The sequence below is a fragment of the Ranitomeya variabilis genome, chromosome 4 (assembly GCF_051348905.1).
Source record: "Ranitomeya variabilis isolate aRanVar5 chromosome 4, aRanVar5.hap1, whole genome shotgun sequence".
NCBI classification, from domain to species: Eukaryota; Metazoa; Chordata; class Amphibia; order Anura; family Dendrobatidae; genus Ranitomeya; species Ranitomeya variabilis.
Genome location: NC_135235.1, coordinates 440719165 through 440735043, shown reverse-complemented (window position 1 = coordinate 440735043; position 15879 = coordinate 440719165). Strand labels below are relative to the sequence as shown.

Here is a 15879-nt window from a genome sequence, read left to right as displayed (position 1 = left end):
AAGAGTTTAAGAAATTAAACTGGTAGCAGGTAATAGATAAAGAACAGTAAGAAATATATCATTTCTTTCTACAATGTAACCAACTGTAACGTTTATCCAGCAAGAATTCTGGGTACCGTTTCCTCTGTGCTTCATCAGCAAAAAAAAATCAGCAAACTTATCATTATTGTTTGTTGAACTGTTTTTGAAGATTGTCTTTCAATCTGGATTGCTTCCAATTCTAGAAATGTCCACAAAGCACATCCACATATGTAAATATACAAATATGCTGAGCAGGCATCTCGTCGGTGTACAGTAATCTGTGCCCATGTGTCTGACTGCCCATGGAAGGAAGCATGACTACCTCTTCTAAACACAGAATGTTTCCTTTAGGTCAGCATCTCTCCTCCCCATTTCCTTTCATCTGGATATCATTACTGTGCAAAGGTGGGAGGTAGCCGGCGCTTTCTCCTAGAAGTCATGCATAATTACTGAGCATGCATATATCAGGTATTTCTAGCCCATACAGCAATGACTATTGCCTCTACAATCACCTACTTCAGAGGAGTTATTTAATAGCTGACATAAAGGAAAACTCAGCCTAAGCGGAGCACACAATCCAGGTTACACAAAGATCCGCTCACTCACATGTCTTGAAGGGTTTTCCGGGGGTCACTGTAACTGGAGATTAAATAAGGACATCAGGAGGACTCTCCCCTTCCATCTTGTCGTGACAACTTATCTGCACTCCCTAGAGTGCCGCTACCTTCCTCCCATCTGGCCATTCTGAGTATTCCTCTGTACACCTTCCAAAGGGTACTCTCATGTTTCTAGGTTATCCCCTATTCTCAGGATAGGAGATAACATCTTGATTGCTGGGGGTCTGTTCGCTGGGCCTCCCACCTACCCATTCATTCTTAATGTAAGTGCCGATGACAGCCAAATGCTGCGCACTGATGGTCTTCAGCACTCCCAAAGCACTTCCGTTATTCCATTCAAATGACTCTCAGGATCGGTGGGGGTTCCTTGAGGTCAGACCCTCAGCAATTGGGAAGTTATTCCCCATCTGATGGACAGGGGATAACTTCCAGATTTGGGAATACCCCTTTAACATGCTTTCCCTGCATAGTAAGACTGGTGGAACCAAACATTGGCCAAATCACTGCAAAGGCAAAGAGTGACCCATTGGCTGGTTTAAATGGAATTTGCCACCAGGTTTTTGCTACCCCATCTAAGAGAAGTATCATGTAGGAACAGAGACCCTGATACCAGCCACGTATCACTTATTGGGCTGCTTGCTGCAGTTTTGATAAAATCAGCGCTGATCTGCCATTTCTCTGAATGCTGAGCTCTGTATAACCCCGCCCACACCACTGATTGGCAGCTTTTTGCCTACTCTGTGCCAATCAGCGGTAGGGGCGGGGTTATACAGAGCTCATGAATATGAAGGACTACATGGCAGCAGGCTTACTTGTGCTCTAGTGATAAAATCACTATTTTATCTGAAGGAGATTATTAAAACTACAGCAAGCAGCCCAATAAGTCACACATCACTAGAATCAGGATCTCTGTCACAACATCTGGTGAGAGATTTCTCTTAAAGGAAAATAACAGTAATGAAAATTGCCATGTTTCCCCAAGAGAATAAAAATGACTTGTGGGATATACGGTTGCTAGGCAATTGTACAATGCCTGCCATTTACAAAAAAACAAACTGTTAACAGGTCACAAGTGTCCAGTACTTGCTCTTATTTTGTTCGCCTGCTCCCCTTATTTTATTTTTAAATCCACTATACGGTTCCAGAGATGTGAGAATTTTTATTTACTGCTAGTTATGTTTTTTGCCAATGGGGCATGGCTCAGATGATTCTCTGGAGGCGTGTCTTTAGTATGATCCGCATTATTACCATGTGATCTACGCTCCCTTTTTAAAGATAAGTATTAAATATAAAGGCCCTTCGCTCTGGAACCGTATGGTAGATTTTACAAGAAAACAGCGGCACACTCAGGGAAAAGCAGGAATAAAATAGGAGCACAAACTGGCCATTTCTGACTCAGTGACGGATGTCTTCAAGGCTTTTTAAGGGGACACTTATGGCATTGCATGGAAGCATTGGGAATTGGACCGATCGCTCTCCTGCCTCATCTATTAAACTTTCAGGTGGAAGTAAAGCTGGAATCGCCCCTTGAAACAAAATCTGAGCTGCACTCTAAAGCTACATTCCCACGATAAGCTTTTTGGTGAGTTTTTGATCTTGCAGACTTTCTGCACCTATTAAGTAAAATAAGTTTCTTGTATTTTTTCGAAAATAAGCAGCATCAGAAACTCAATTGTTGGAACATAGCTTAAGGCTAAAGCAGGTGTGGACAAGATAGTACAGACTTTAGGGGTTAGTTGGCCAATACTTTGTTTCAGAAGCCAGATAATAGGATCGATCTTATAAGAAGTTTCATAGATCAGCAGAAAACAATCCGTCTGGTCAGATTCCAATGGCTACTTTTTGGGCACAATGGCTAACTGGCTATTCAATGTTTTCAAGTCAATGCAGAATGGTAGAATAATGCAAATGACGGGCATCCCACACTATCTGCATAGTAACATAATACTACTGAAAACAGACAAATGTCCATCAAATTCAACACAGGGGTGGGAGAGGAAACAAGGAAGGGGTATACGCACATCCATAATAAGTCAGCCTAAAGAGCAAGTTGTTCCCTTCTGATCCCATGTTGACTGATACAAGAACTTTATATATTGTACATAAACATTTACCGTATGTTATTCTCTTATAAAGATACTTTTTTTTTCAACTATGGATGGTTCCACCTGTGACCAGCTCCTGAGCAGGACTATTCCACGGATTAATGGTTCTCGTGGTAAAGGAGCCTTGTCTCCTCTGGGGATTGAACCTATCTTCCTCTAGGTGGAAGGAGTGCCCCCTTGTCTTTTGAATGGAGGTTTATCTACTTTTTCAAGTTAATAGATGTTCCTTCTCAGGACTAAATACATGAAGTTCTTTAAAGATTCCCCATGCTTCTTATAAGCTTTGTGGCTCTTGTTTTCACTTTTTCTGGTTTCAGGGCAACCTTTTCATGAACTTGTGCCCAGGACTGATCATTCTAGTCATATCTTAAAAGTGTGTTTTCTCCGAAACTTCAAAAAGTTTCAAAAGAAAATATACAAGCCTGAAAAAAACAAGCTGGTCTCTTAAGTCACACTTTGGGCAGCATGAATCATGTGACAAATAAAAAATAAGTAGGAAGAATGCCCAGAGGCCATCATCCTATAGGGCAGGCTGTACTGTTACCCACCGCCTCCCGCGCTGCACACAGACCTTCCTTCTGATATATGGATGCGGGCTGTGTGCGTTGTCGCTGCGTCTGGGAATATTCTATATTGTGCAGAAGAGAACTGTTTATAACCCGCAGAATGCAGAGGATTTCACAGGATTCATCCATATACAAGTACAGCCAGAGCTCAGGGCAGCAGGAAGGCACAAGTCCCGGCATATAAGGAGCTGCTTCTACTTGTAGTGCTGAGCACAGACCTTGAGGACCGCCCCTGGGACTGGTGAACAAGTGGCAGCACAGACCTTGGGGACCATCCCTAGAACTGGTGAACAAGTGGCAGAGCAGACCTTGGGGACCACCCCTGGGACTGGTGAACAAGTGGCAGAGCAGACCTTGGGGACCACCCCTGGGACTGGTGAACAAGTGGCAGCACAGACCTTGGGAACCACCCCTGGGACTGGTGAACAAGTAGCAGTGCAGACCTAAGGGACCACCCCTGGGATTGGTGAACAAGTGGCAGCGCAGACCGTGGGGACCACCCCTGGGACTGGTGAACAAGTGGCAGAGCAGACCTTGGGGTCCACCCCTGGGACTGGTGAACAAGTGGCAGCACAGATCTTGGGGACCACCCCTGGGGCTGGTGAACAAGTGGCAGAGCAGACCTTGGGGACCACCCCTGGGACTGGTGAACAAGTGGCAGCACAGACCTTGGGGACTATCCCTGGGACTGGTGAACAAGCAGCAGCACAGACCTTGGGGACCACCCCTGGGACTGGTGAACAGGTGGCAGAGCAGACCTTGGGAACCACCCCTGGGACTGGTGAACAAGTGGCAGCACAGACCATGGGGACCACCCCTGGGACTGGTGAAAAAGTAGCAGGGCAGACCTTGGGGACCACCCCTGGGACTGGTGAACAAGTAGAAGGGTAGACCGTGGGGACCACCTCTGTGACTGGTGAACAAGTAGCAGCACAGACCGTGGGGACCACCTCTGGGACTGGTGAACAAGTTGCAGGGCAGACCTTGGGGACCATCCCTGGGACTGGTGAACAAGTAGCAGGGCAGACCTTGGGGACCATCCCTGGGACTGGTGAACAAGTAGCAGGGCATACCTTGGGGACCATCCCTGGGACTGGTGAACAAGTGGCAGCACAGAACTTGGGGACCACCCCTGGGACTGGTGAACAAGTGGCAGCGCAGACCGTGGGGACCACCCCTGGGACTGGTGAACAAGTGGCAGTGCAGACCGTGGGGGACCACCCCTGGGACTGGTGAACAAGTAGCAGGGCAGACCTTGGGGACCACCCTTGGGACTGGTGAACAAGTAGCAGGGCAGACCTTGGGGACCACCCTTGGGACTGGTGAACAAGTTGCAGGGCAGACCTTGGGGACCATCCCTGGGACTGGTGAACAAGTAGCAGGGCAGACCTTGGGGACCATCCCTGGGACTGGTGAACAAGTAGCAGGGCATACCTTGGGGACCATCCCTGGGACTGGTGAACAAGTGGCAGCACAGAACTTGGGGACCACCCCTGGGACTGGTGAACAAGTGGCAGCGCAGACCGTGGGGACCACCCCTGGGACTGGTGAACAAGTGGCAGTGCAGACCGTGGGGACCACCCTTGGGACTGGTGAACAAGTAGCAGGGCAGACCTTGGGGACCACCCCTGGGACTGGTGAACAAGTAGCAGAGCAGACCTTGGGTACCATCCCTGGGACTGGTGAACAAGTGGCAGTGCAGACCGTGGGGACCACCCTTGGGACTGGTGAACAAGTAGCAGGGCAGACCGTGGGGACCACCCCTGGGACTGGTGAACAAGTAGCAGGGCAGACGTTGGGTACCATCCCTGGGACTGGTGAACAAGTGGCATGGCTGCTGACCCCTGACTTTCTGCTGATGGGGTCCTGTCATGCAGGATAATGGAGGCTGAGTTCATGTTCTCAGCCTTGGCCCCTGGGGACCACAGCAGAATACATTGCAAAGCATTGGTGTCCTTAAACACGTATCGGTCAGCAGTGCCCCCCACCGAGGTCCCTGCCAGCTGCGGACACTTCTCATATACCCAAGCAGTGGCCGGAGTCCTGGGCACAGACCAGAGGGCACACAGCCTCCTGTCATCATGCCCAGCACCCAGCTCTGCCTGCACCGCAGTGTTCTCCTCTCATCAGCAGCCAGTGCCAGCACCTCCGCCGCTGCCCATCACCCCCTGCCCGTCCACACAGGCGCACCGCCGGCCTCACCTATGTCCGCGTTACAGAAGGCCTGCTGTGGGTGCACGGGGGAGCAGCTGCAGGCGTCAGTCACTCGCTCTGAGGGCCACAGGAGAAGCAGAAGGGCCACGGGGGCCAGGAGGCCGGAAACCGGGGCCGTCCGCATTCTCAAAGCCGCATGTAGGACCAGGTTGGAGGAGAGCTGATGGCTGGATGTCCCGGGCTGTGGCTTCTGTCTACGCCTTGACTGGAGCGAGAGGGGCTTTGGGGCGCAGACTCCGCCTCCTTCTGGGCAGCCGGCCAGGATCCAGGGAGTGCGAGAGTCACGGGGATGACGGAGAGGAGGGACGGAGGAGACGAGCGGAGATGCGGCTACCCAAAATGTCTGACAGAAGCCGCTGACAGCGGAGCCCTGTGTGCACGACTTCTCACAGGGACGTCTGTCTGTCATGGCTCCACCAGGCTGCTGTCACCCCAATCATGAGGGAACCACGGCCATAACTCCCTTGTCTGCAATTTATCAACATTGTCTTCTACCTGCCAATAGCGAGTACAGGTCAGATGTCGCGATATAGAAAAACGGCGACATAAAATTCCACTGTATTCTGCAGCACCATAGCCTGTGTTATCCTGAATTAGAGGACAGTGCCCCCCATAAGGGATAAAGCCTCAGTGCCCCCCATAAGGGATAAAGCCTCAGTGCCCCCCATAAGGGAGAAAGCCTCAGTGCCCCATAAGGGAGCAAGCCTCAGTACCCACCATAAGGGATCAAGCCTTAGTGCCCACCATAAGGGAGAAAGCTTCAGTGCCTCCATAAGGGAGAAAGCCTCAGTGCCTACCATAAGGGAGAAAGCCTCAGTGCCCACCACAAGGAAGAAAGCCTCAGTGCCTCCATAAGGGAGCAAGCCTCAGTGCCTCCATAAGGGAGAAAGCCTCAGTGCCTCCATAAGGGAGAAAGCCTCAGTGCCCCCATATGGGAGAAAGCATCAGTGCCTCCATAAGGGAGAAAGCCTCAGTGGCTCCATAAGGGAGCAAGTCTCAGTGCCTCCATAAGGGAGAAAGCCTCAGTGCCCACCATAAGGGAGAAAGCCTCAGTGCCCACCATAAGGGAACAAGCCTCAGCGCCCACCATAAGGGAGCAAGCCTCAGTGCCTCCATAAGGGAGAAAGCCTCAGTGCCCACCATAAGGGAGAAAGCCTCAGTGCCTCCATAAGGGAAAAAGCCTCAGTGCCTCCATAAGGGAGAAAGCCTCAGTGCCCACCATAAGGGATCAAGCCTCAGTGCCTCCATAAGGGAGAAAGCCTTAGTGCCCATCATAAGGGAGAAAGCCTCAGTGCCTCCATAAGGGAGAAAGCCTCAGTGCCTCCATAAGGGAGAAAGCCTCAGTGCCTCCATAAGGGAGAAAGCCTCAGTGCCCACCATAAGGGAGAAAGCCTCAGTGCCTCCATAAGGGAGCAAGCCTCAGTGCCTCCATAAGGGAGAAAGCCTCAGTGCATCCATAAGGGAGAAAGCCTCAGTGCCCCCATATGGGAGAAAGCATCAGTGCCTCCATAAGGGAGAAAGCCTCAGTGGCTCCATAAGGGAGCAAGCCTCAGTGCCTCCATAAGGGAGAAAGCCTCAGTGCCCACCATAAGGGAGAAAGCCTCAGTGCCCACCATAAGGGAACAAGCCTCAGCGCCCACCATAAGGGAGCAAGCCTCAGTGCCTCCATAAGGGAGAAAGCCTCAGTGCCCACCATAATGGAGAAAGCCTCAGTGCCTCCATAAGGGAAAAAGCCTCAGTGCCTCCATAAGGGAGAAAGCCTCAGTGCCCACCATAAGGGACAAAGCCTCAGTGCCTCCATAAGGGAGCAAGCCTCAGTACCCACCATAAGGGATCAAGCCTCAGTGCCTCCATAAGGGAGAAAGCCTTAGTGCCCATCATAAGGGAGAAAGCCTCAGTGCCTCCATAAGGGAGAAAGCCTCAGTGCCTCCATAAGGGAGAAAGCCTCAGTGCCCACCATAAGGGAGAAAGCCTTAGTGCCTCCATAAGGGAGCAAGCCTCAGTGCCCACCATAAGGGAGAAAGCCTCAGTGCCCCATAAGGGAGAAAGCCTCAGTGCCTCCATAAGGGAGAAAGCCTCAGTGCCCACCACAAGGGAGAAAGCCTCAGTACCCACCATAAGGGATCAAACCTCAGTGCCTCCATAAGGGAGCAAGCCTTAGTGCCCATCATAAGGGAGAAAGCCTCAGTGCCTCCATAACGGAGCAAGCCTCAGTGCCTCCATAAGGGAGAAAGCCTCAGTGCCCCATAAGGGAGAAAGCCTCCCTCAGTGCCTCCATAAGGGAGAAAGCCTCAGTGCCCACCATAAGGGAGAAAGCCTCAGTGCCCACCATAAGGGAACAAGCCTCAGCGCCCACCATAAGGGAGCAAGCCTCAGTGCCTCCATAAGGGAGCAAGCCTCAGTGCCCACCATAAGGGAGAAAGCCTCAGTGCCCACCATAAGGGAGAAAGCCTCGGTGCTCACCATAAGGGAGAAAGCCTCGGTGCCTCCATAAGGGAAAAAGCCTCAGTGCCTCCATAAGGGAAAAAGCCTCAGTGCCTCCATAAGGTAGCAAGCCTCAGTGCCTCCATAAGGGAAAAAGCCTCAGTGCCTCCATAAGGGAAAACGCCTCAGTGCCTCCACAAGGGAGCAAGCCTCAGTGCCTCCTTAAGGGAGCAAGCCTCAGTGCCTCCATAAGGGAGAAAACCTCAGTGCCCACCATAAGGGAGAAAGCCTCAGTGCCCACCATAAGGGAGAAAGCCTCAGTGTGAACCATAAGGGAGCAAGCCTCAGTGCCTCCATAAGGGAAAAAGCCTCAGTGCCTCCATAAGGGAGAAAGCCTCAGTGCCCACCATAAGGGAACAAGCCTCAGTGCCCACCATAAGGGAGCAAGCCTCAGTGCCTCCATAAGGGAGCAAGCCTCAGTCCCTCCATAAGGCAGCAAGACACAGTACCCACCATAAGATACCTAGCTACAGCGCCCCCATAAGGAAGCAAGCCTCAGTGCTACAGCGCCCCCATAAGGAAGCAAGCCACATTGCCATCAAAAGGGAGCAAGCCTCAGTGCCCACCATAAGGAAGCAAGCCTTAGTGCCCCCATAAGGGAACAGGCCACAGTACCCACCATAAGATGCCTACCTACAGCGCCCCATAAGGGAACAAGCCACAGTACCCACCATAAGATGCCTACCTACAGCGCCACATAAGGAAGCAAGTAACAGTGCTACATCGCCTCCAAAAGGGAGCAAGCCTCAGTGCCCACCATAAGGAAGCAAGCCTCAGTGCCCCCATAAGGGAGCAAGCCACAGTGCCTACCATAAGGGATAAAGCCACAGTGCCCCAATAGGTGAGGGAGCCTCAGTGCCCCCATATGGGAGCAAGCCACAGTACCCACTATAAGGGAGCAAGCCTCAGTGCCCCTGTCGGGACCACACTCACTCGGAGCAGCCTTTGGAAGTGGGGAATCACCAGAAATAATACACAAGACACGTCTCGTATAGTATATCACTGGGAAGCCTCTGTGGTACGCCTGCCTTCAAGGTGCTATCCCCTCTTTATATAGTTGTACAGGTAGTTTCAGTGGTTATACAAGTTTTGCTTGTTTAAACAAAGAGAGAAAAGAGAAGACAAAAAAAACAGTTTCGGCTATGTGATAGTTTCACAAACAAACAAAACAGTACAGTTTCGCCTAAGTGGCAGTTTCACAAACAAAAAATAGGATTTCACACTATAGCTAAAATGTCCTTGAATGGACAGGTCAATATTGATCACAAATTCTTTTTGGTTCATTGAGGTAACCATTTTTGTTCCGCTCTTCACACCCCCATAAGGGAGGGAGTCTCAGTGCCCCCCATAAGGGAGCAAGCCTCAGTGCCCCCATATGGGAGAAAGCCACAGTGCCCCCATAAGATAGCAAGCCACAGTGCTTACAGAGCACCCATAAGGGAGAAGCCTCAGTGCCCCCATAAGGAGCAAGCCTCAGTGTCCCCGTAAGAGAGTGAGCCACAGTACCCCCCATAAAGGAACAAGCCTCAGTACCCACCATAAGGGAGCAAGCCACAGTGCCCCCATATGGGAGAAAGCCACAGTACCCCCATATGGGAGAAAGCCACAGTGCCCCCATAAAGGAGGAAGCCTCGGTGCTCTCATAAACACAGACTCAGTGCCCACCATAAACGCAGCCACAGTATCCACAATAATGGAGGAAGCAACTGTGCCGCCCACTATAAGGGAGCATGTTACAATCCCTCCATAAAGGAGTATGCCATCGTACCCACCATAAAAACACACTCAGTGCCCATCATAAACAGACTCAGTGCCCACTATTAATACAGCCACAATACCCGCCATAAAGGAGTATGCCATAGTGCCCACCATAAACACAGCTAGATTGCCCCGTAACTAGTGCCACAGTGCCTGGTAAGCGTGCATAAAGATGGTTGGAGTGCCCCATAAGTGACCAAGTTATGCTACGTTCACATTTGCGTTGTGCGCCGCAGCGTCGTCGACGCAATGCACAACGCAAACAAAAACGCATCAAAACGCACGCACAACGCAGCGTTTTGCGCCGCATGCGCTCAACGCATGCGGCGCAAAACGCTGCGTTTTTTTAAACGCAGTTGCGTTTTGACCAAAAAACGCAGCGTTTTGCGCCGCATGCGTTTTTTGTGCAGTGAGTCATTCTTTAGTCCCACCCACCAAAAAAAAGGGGCTGCACAATAGATAAGGACCACCAATGGCTAGAAGAGGGTTGGTGTTTAGGTTGTGTATATATACCCTGGCAGAGATGAATTCCTACCATTTTGCTGGTATTCATGATGGAGCGTCCCATGGACAGTATCTACATGGATATGGAGATGGAATTTGCCTTTGCTCATGCCTATGCTGTCGCCTGTTTTCATCAAAGGGAAAGGGAAAAACGGAGATGGAGTCGTTGCCGCTTTTGGATACACCCTATCGTGGAAGTCCGGGAGAGCCGTGGAGCCTACCATTGCTTGTTTGGCGAACTGAATGACAACCTGGAGAAATATGTCGAATATACCAGGATGTCTCAGGACAGCTTCCGCTATCTTCTGCGTCGGGTGGAAGGATCCATTAGCAGGCAGGACACGCAGCTCCGGAGAGCTATTTCCGCAGAGGAACGGCTGCTGGTGACTCTACGGTACGTAGCTGTTTGAATGACTGTGATATGTTCTTCCCTTTTTTAAAATTTTGTTTAAATTTTCTGGGGGGGTTGTTATGGTCAATGTACTTTTATAAATTACAATGTACTTTAATGTAATTTCTTTATCTTCTTGGCAGTTTCCTGGCTACCGGAGAGACCTTGAGATCCCTTCATTTTCAGTTCCGGATTGGAGTCTCCACTCTTTCCGGAATTATTGCTGAGACATGCCGCGCTTTGTGGGATAATCTCAGGGAGGAATTTTTACCCGTCCCTACAAGCGAAATCTGGTTGGCCAACGCACAGAAATTTGAGCAAGTGTGTTCTTTTCCAAACTGTATTGGCGCGGTGGATGGCAAGCACATTCGGATTACCAAGCCTGCGAAAAGTGGATCCCTTTTCTACAACTATAAAAAATACTTTTCCACTGTTCTCATGGCAATTGCCGGTGCGGACTGCCGTTTTCTCGCAGTGGACATTGGTGCGTTTGGCCGTGCAAATGACTCGCGCACATTTAAAGACTCGGATATGGGCCAAAAATTATATGGGAACAATTTTAATTTCCCACAGCCACGACCTCTTCCCCACACCGAAGGCCCTGCGATGCCATTTGTTGTGGTTGGGGATGAGGCATTCCAAATGTCTGCCAACCTATTGAAACCCTACTCCAGTCGGGGCTTGGACCATACAAAAAGGGTTTTCAATTACAGACTGTCCAGGGCCAGAAGGACTGTGGAGTGCGCCTTTGGCATCCTTGTCTCCAAATGGCGGATATTAGGATCCGCCATCAATCTGAAAACTGAGACAGTGGATGAGGTGGTGAAGGCTTGTGTGGTGCTCCACAATTACATTATGGCCAAAGAGAGACTGAATGTGGAACTGGATGAACCCATAGCCAACACATTGCCCGATTACCAAGATCATCCTCTGAGGACAAGTGTGGAAATTGCGCAGATGAGGGATCGTTTTGCGGCCTATTTTGTGTCAGATGTTGGCCGTGTGTCATGGCAAGATCAAATGGTGTAGATGTTACTGTTGGACTGTGTTCTGGTTTTAACTACACCAATAAATACCTCTACTGTGACTGTGCTAAAAATGTAATATAATAATAAACTCATTCTCCAGTAAATGTGCAATAAATGTAATCCGTTTAGGTTGGTTTGGTTATGTCAGATTTGCCATCTACCTATAGTTCACTAATGTAATGTGCCTTATGTCAAAAAATTTGAAGCCTTTGTTTTAAAAATGTTGTTGTTCACTAAAAGTTTGTTCTAATTTTTCTACACTGCTTCAAAGAATAAATTTAGACCATACCATATAACATATTTGGTTGTCAGATCGCCGTGTATCGTTGTGTTTGACAGCAAAAGCAACGATACCAGCGATGTTTTACAATGGTAAGCAGGGTAAATATCGGGTTACTAAGCGTAGGGCGGCGCTTAGTAGCCTGATATTTACCCTGGTTAGCAGTGTTAAATGTCAAAACAAAAAAACAGTCCATATACTTATCTTCGCGTCCCCCGGCGTCCGCTTCCTGCACTGAATGAGCGCCGGCTGTTAAGTTTTAATGCACAGCACAGCGGTGATGTGACGGCTCTGCTGTTAGGGCCGTCACTCAGTCATTGCAGGGTAGCGGAAGCTGTGGGACGCAATTGTGAGTATATGTCCTGTTGTTTTCTTTACATTTACCACTGTTAACCATGGTGCACATCGGAAGCGTGGCCCTGCGCTTAGCAACCTGATGTTTACCCTGGTTACCCGGGGACCTTGGCATAGTTGGTCGCTGGAGAGCTGTCACACAGACAGCTCTCCAGCGACCAAATAGCGATGCTGCAGTGATCTGCATCATTGTCTGTTTCGCTGCAGCGTAAGTGTGAAGGTACCTTTACGGTATGTGTCCACGTTCAGGATTGCATCCGGATTTGGTCTGGATTTTTCATCAGTATTTGTATGCCAAAACCTGGAGTGGAACAATTAGAGGAAAAGTAGAATAGAAACATATGCTCCACTTCTATATTTGTCACCCACTCCTGGTTTTGGCTACAAATATTGATGTAAAATCCTGACCAAATCCGGATGCAATCCTGAGCGTGGACACATACCCTTAGTGTTTGAAAACACCTCATACACTTTAGTGTTGTGAAACACCTCATACAGCAATGATAGACACCAAAAAAAAGGTAAAATTTCCAAACACAAAAATAATGTCTGACATTGCATATATGAGGTGTTTGAAGCCCAAAATTTGTGTAGACGGCGCACGGCGTGAATTGCCGAGAAGTATACTGTAAAATAAGACCAAATATTGTTTTCCAAAGAATAATTTTTATTGGGGGGAAACAGAAAAAAAAAGGGGAAAGAAAATTATGGGGTATCAACATCCGCTACCAGCGGTGAATGGTACGTCAGGGATGTTTGGGGACGGGGAGAGGAAGAGGAGGATGAGCCATAATCCAGGAGGCTGGAAGGCAGGTCCAAACCCTCCGCAGGGTAGACTGGGGAAAACGGCTCATCTGTAGGGGAGGGAGGAGGCAACACAAGCCTTTGCCAGCTTGTTGGTTGGCCCTGGCTGCTCCTGCTGCGACTAGAGCCCCCACGCGACCTCGTTGTCGGTATTGGAGCAGCCAGAGCCTCCGTGTGTGTCCTTTTCCTTTTTTTCCGCCCTCCCGCTGCAGCTCCCCCAGAATGACTGCTACGGGAGGATGAGGGCCTGGCAGGAGCAGGAGTCGGCGGCACACTGCTATGGTGCCTGTGGTGGCGTTGCTCGGCACTTGGACCAGGGTGGGGTGGCTGGAGTGGCTCTGCAGCAGGAGTCGGAGTCATGCTAGCCAGCGACGGTAGTACGGGCATTGTCGCTGACTGCATGACCCGAGCCTGCTGCAGAGCCCTCACGTAGGCATTGTTGCAGGACTGCATCACCGAAATCTGGAGTTCCGGCGTAAGGTGTTCCACCATGCCCTTACCAATCGTACTTAAAAAATGTTTTGCCGGATTTGAGAGCTCGGCTTCCAGATTTTCAAGGCACCGTTCGATACTGGCCAGACGAGTGTCCATTTTATCGCTCAACGCCTTGAAACAGTTCTGGAAAACCGTGCTCAAATGCAAAAATTCGGGCATGGCTGGCCTGTCCGAGGCCCGCTGGCGCTGTCGGGAATTCCCGAACGAAGGTGCGCCAGAGGCCTCGGGCAGGGGAACACCTGATGGACCGGCTGCCGGTTCTCCAGATGGTGGTGCAAGCCTGCTGTCGCTGTGGGAGGGCTGTGACGGGTCAGATGGCGATTCATGAAGGGCCGCTCCTGCGGGGCGAGCTCGCTCGAGGGTGCTGCTGTGTGTCCTGTGAAAAGATAATGAAAAAATTAGTCTTCAATTAATTACCTATCACATACGCCAACTCCTGTAATAAAATTAACATTACATGACACATCAATACATTACAATCCCCTGTCTCTCAGTCTGTGTGGCCTATAATAAATTGCTGATTGTTATCGCCAGCTGACCATTAGGGCTGACGCTAACAATCATGGACATACCTACGGCAGAAAATGACTGTTCATGCCCGCTGCCAAAGCCAATGCATACCTCTGTCATCGTTTTTAAAACTTTTTGGCCCAAAAATCTTTCTTGATGCTGCCTATGCCGCCAAAATAGTCTAAAATTTAAAGTCAAGAAAAACTTTTTGAAAAAAAACAAAAAAAAAACAGTCACTTTGCTGATCTGATCGCAGGAACGGCCATGACGTTAGGATCATGTGATCGAGACGTCATCATTATTCCTGCGATCAGAACTACCCTGACTCCAAACGTAACCTGTCATGGACTACAATGACTCACGCCTAACCCAAAAAATAACTAATGGGCTATATACCATTCCACTAGGGTAAAAGGATGGCCAATATGCTACGCTGACTACATGGATGGCCAATACACTATGTTCCTTTGGAAATATACTACCGTATATACTCGAGTATAAGCCGAGATTTTCCACCCAAATTTTGGGGCTGAAAGTGCCCCCTCGACTTATACTCGAGTCACGGTCGGCGGGTGAGGGGGAGAGGGCGCTGAGGCATACTTACCTAGTCCCGGCGATCCTGACGCTCCCCCTGCCCGTCCCACGGTCTCCGGGTGCCGCAGCTCTTCCCCTGTTCAGCGGTCACGTGGGACCGCTCATTAGAGAAATGACTAGGCTGCTCCACCTCCCATAGGGGCGGAGCCGCATAATTCATTTCTCTAATCAGCGCTGCCGGTGACCGCTGACAGAGGAAGAGGCTGCGGCACCGAAGACCAGCTGTCCATGGGAAGGAGCAGGACGCCGGGAGCAGGTAAGTATCGCATATTCACCTGTCCTCGTTCCACACGCCGGGCGCTGTCTCCATCTTCCCGGCGTCTCTCTGCACTGACTGTGCAGGTCAGAGGGCGCAATGACGCATATAGTGTGCGCGCTGCCCTCTGCCTGATCAGTCAGTGCGGAGAGACGCCGGGAAGATGGCGCGGAGGAGCTGCAAGCAAGAGAGGTGAGTATGTGGTTTTTTTTTTTATTGCAGCAGCAGCACAGCTATGGGGCAATAATGGACGGGGCAGAGCACTATATGGCGCAGCTAGGGGGCAATAATGGTGCAGAGCACTATATGGCACAGCTATGGGGCAATAATGGTGCAGAGCACTATATGGCACAGCTATGGGGCAATAATGGTGCAGAGCACTATATGGCACAGCTATGGGGCAATAATATGCAGAGCACTATATGGCACAGCTATGGGGCAATAATGGTGCAGAGCACTATATGGCACAGCTATGGGGCAATAAGGGTGCAGAGCACTATATGGCACAGCTATGGGGCAATAATGGTGAAGAGCACTATATGGCACAGCTATGGGGCAATAATGGTGCAGAGCACTATATGGCACAGCTATGGGGCAATAAGGGTGCAGAGCACTATATGGCACAGCTATGGGTGTTGTGAATTTGGTTTCTGGGCTCCCCCGGTGGTTTCTGGTGGTACTGCACTTGTGTGCTTCATCTCCTCTGTTCACCTGTTTCCATCAGGATGTGGGAGTTGTCTATTTAGCCTTGCTCCTCAGTCATTTCTATGCCGGCCAACAATGTTACCAGAAGCCTTTCTGTTGCATGTTCCTGCTCCTAGACTACTATCAGCTAAGTTGGACTTGTAGTCCTAAGATTGTTTTGCATTTTTGTTCCAGTTCTCTGTGTTTGAATATT

At 50.0% G+C, this 15879-nt stretch overlaps 1 protein-coding gene across 1 annotated transcript in view; it reads right to left on the bottom strand.

Moving 5' to 3' along the window:
• Nucleotides 1-6030, bottom strand: part of TIMP2 (TIMP metallopeptidase inhibitor 2) — a 56933-nt gene extending 50903 nt beyond the window's left edge. The window contains exon 1 of the mRNA XM_077251465.1: nt 5512-6030. Coding sequence (XP_077107580.1) covers nt 5512-5932 — 421 coding nt within the window. The 5' untranslated portion in view covers nt 5933-6030. The remainder of the gene's footprint in view (nt 1-5511) is intronic.
• Between the last annotated feature and the right edge of the window lie 9849 nt (nt 6031-15879).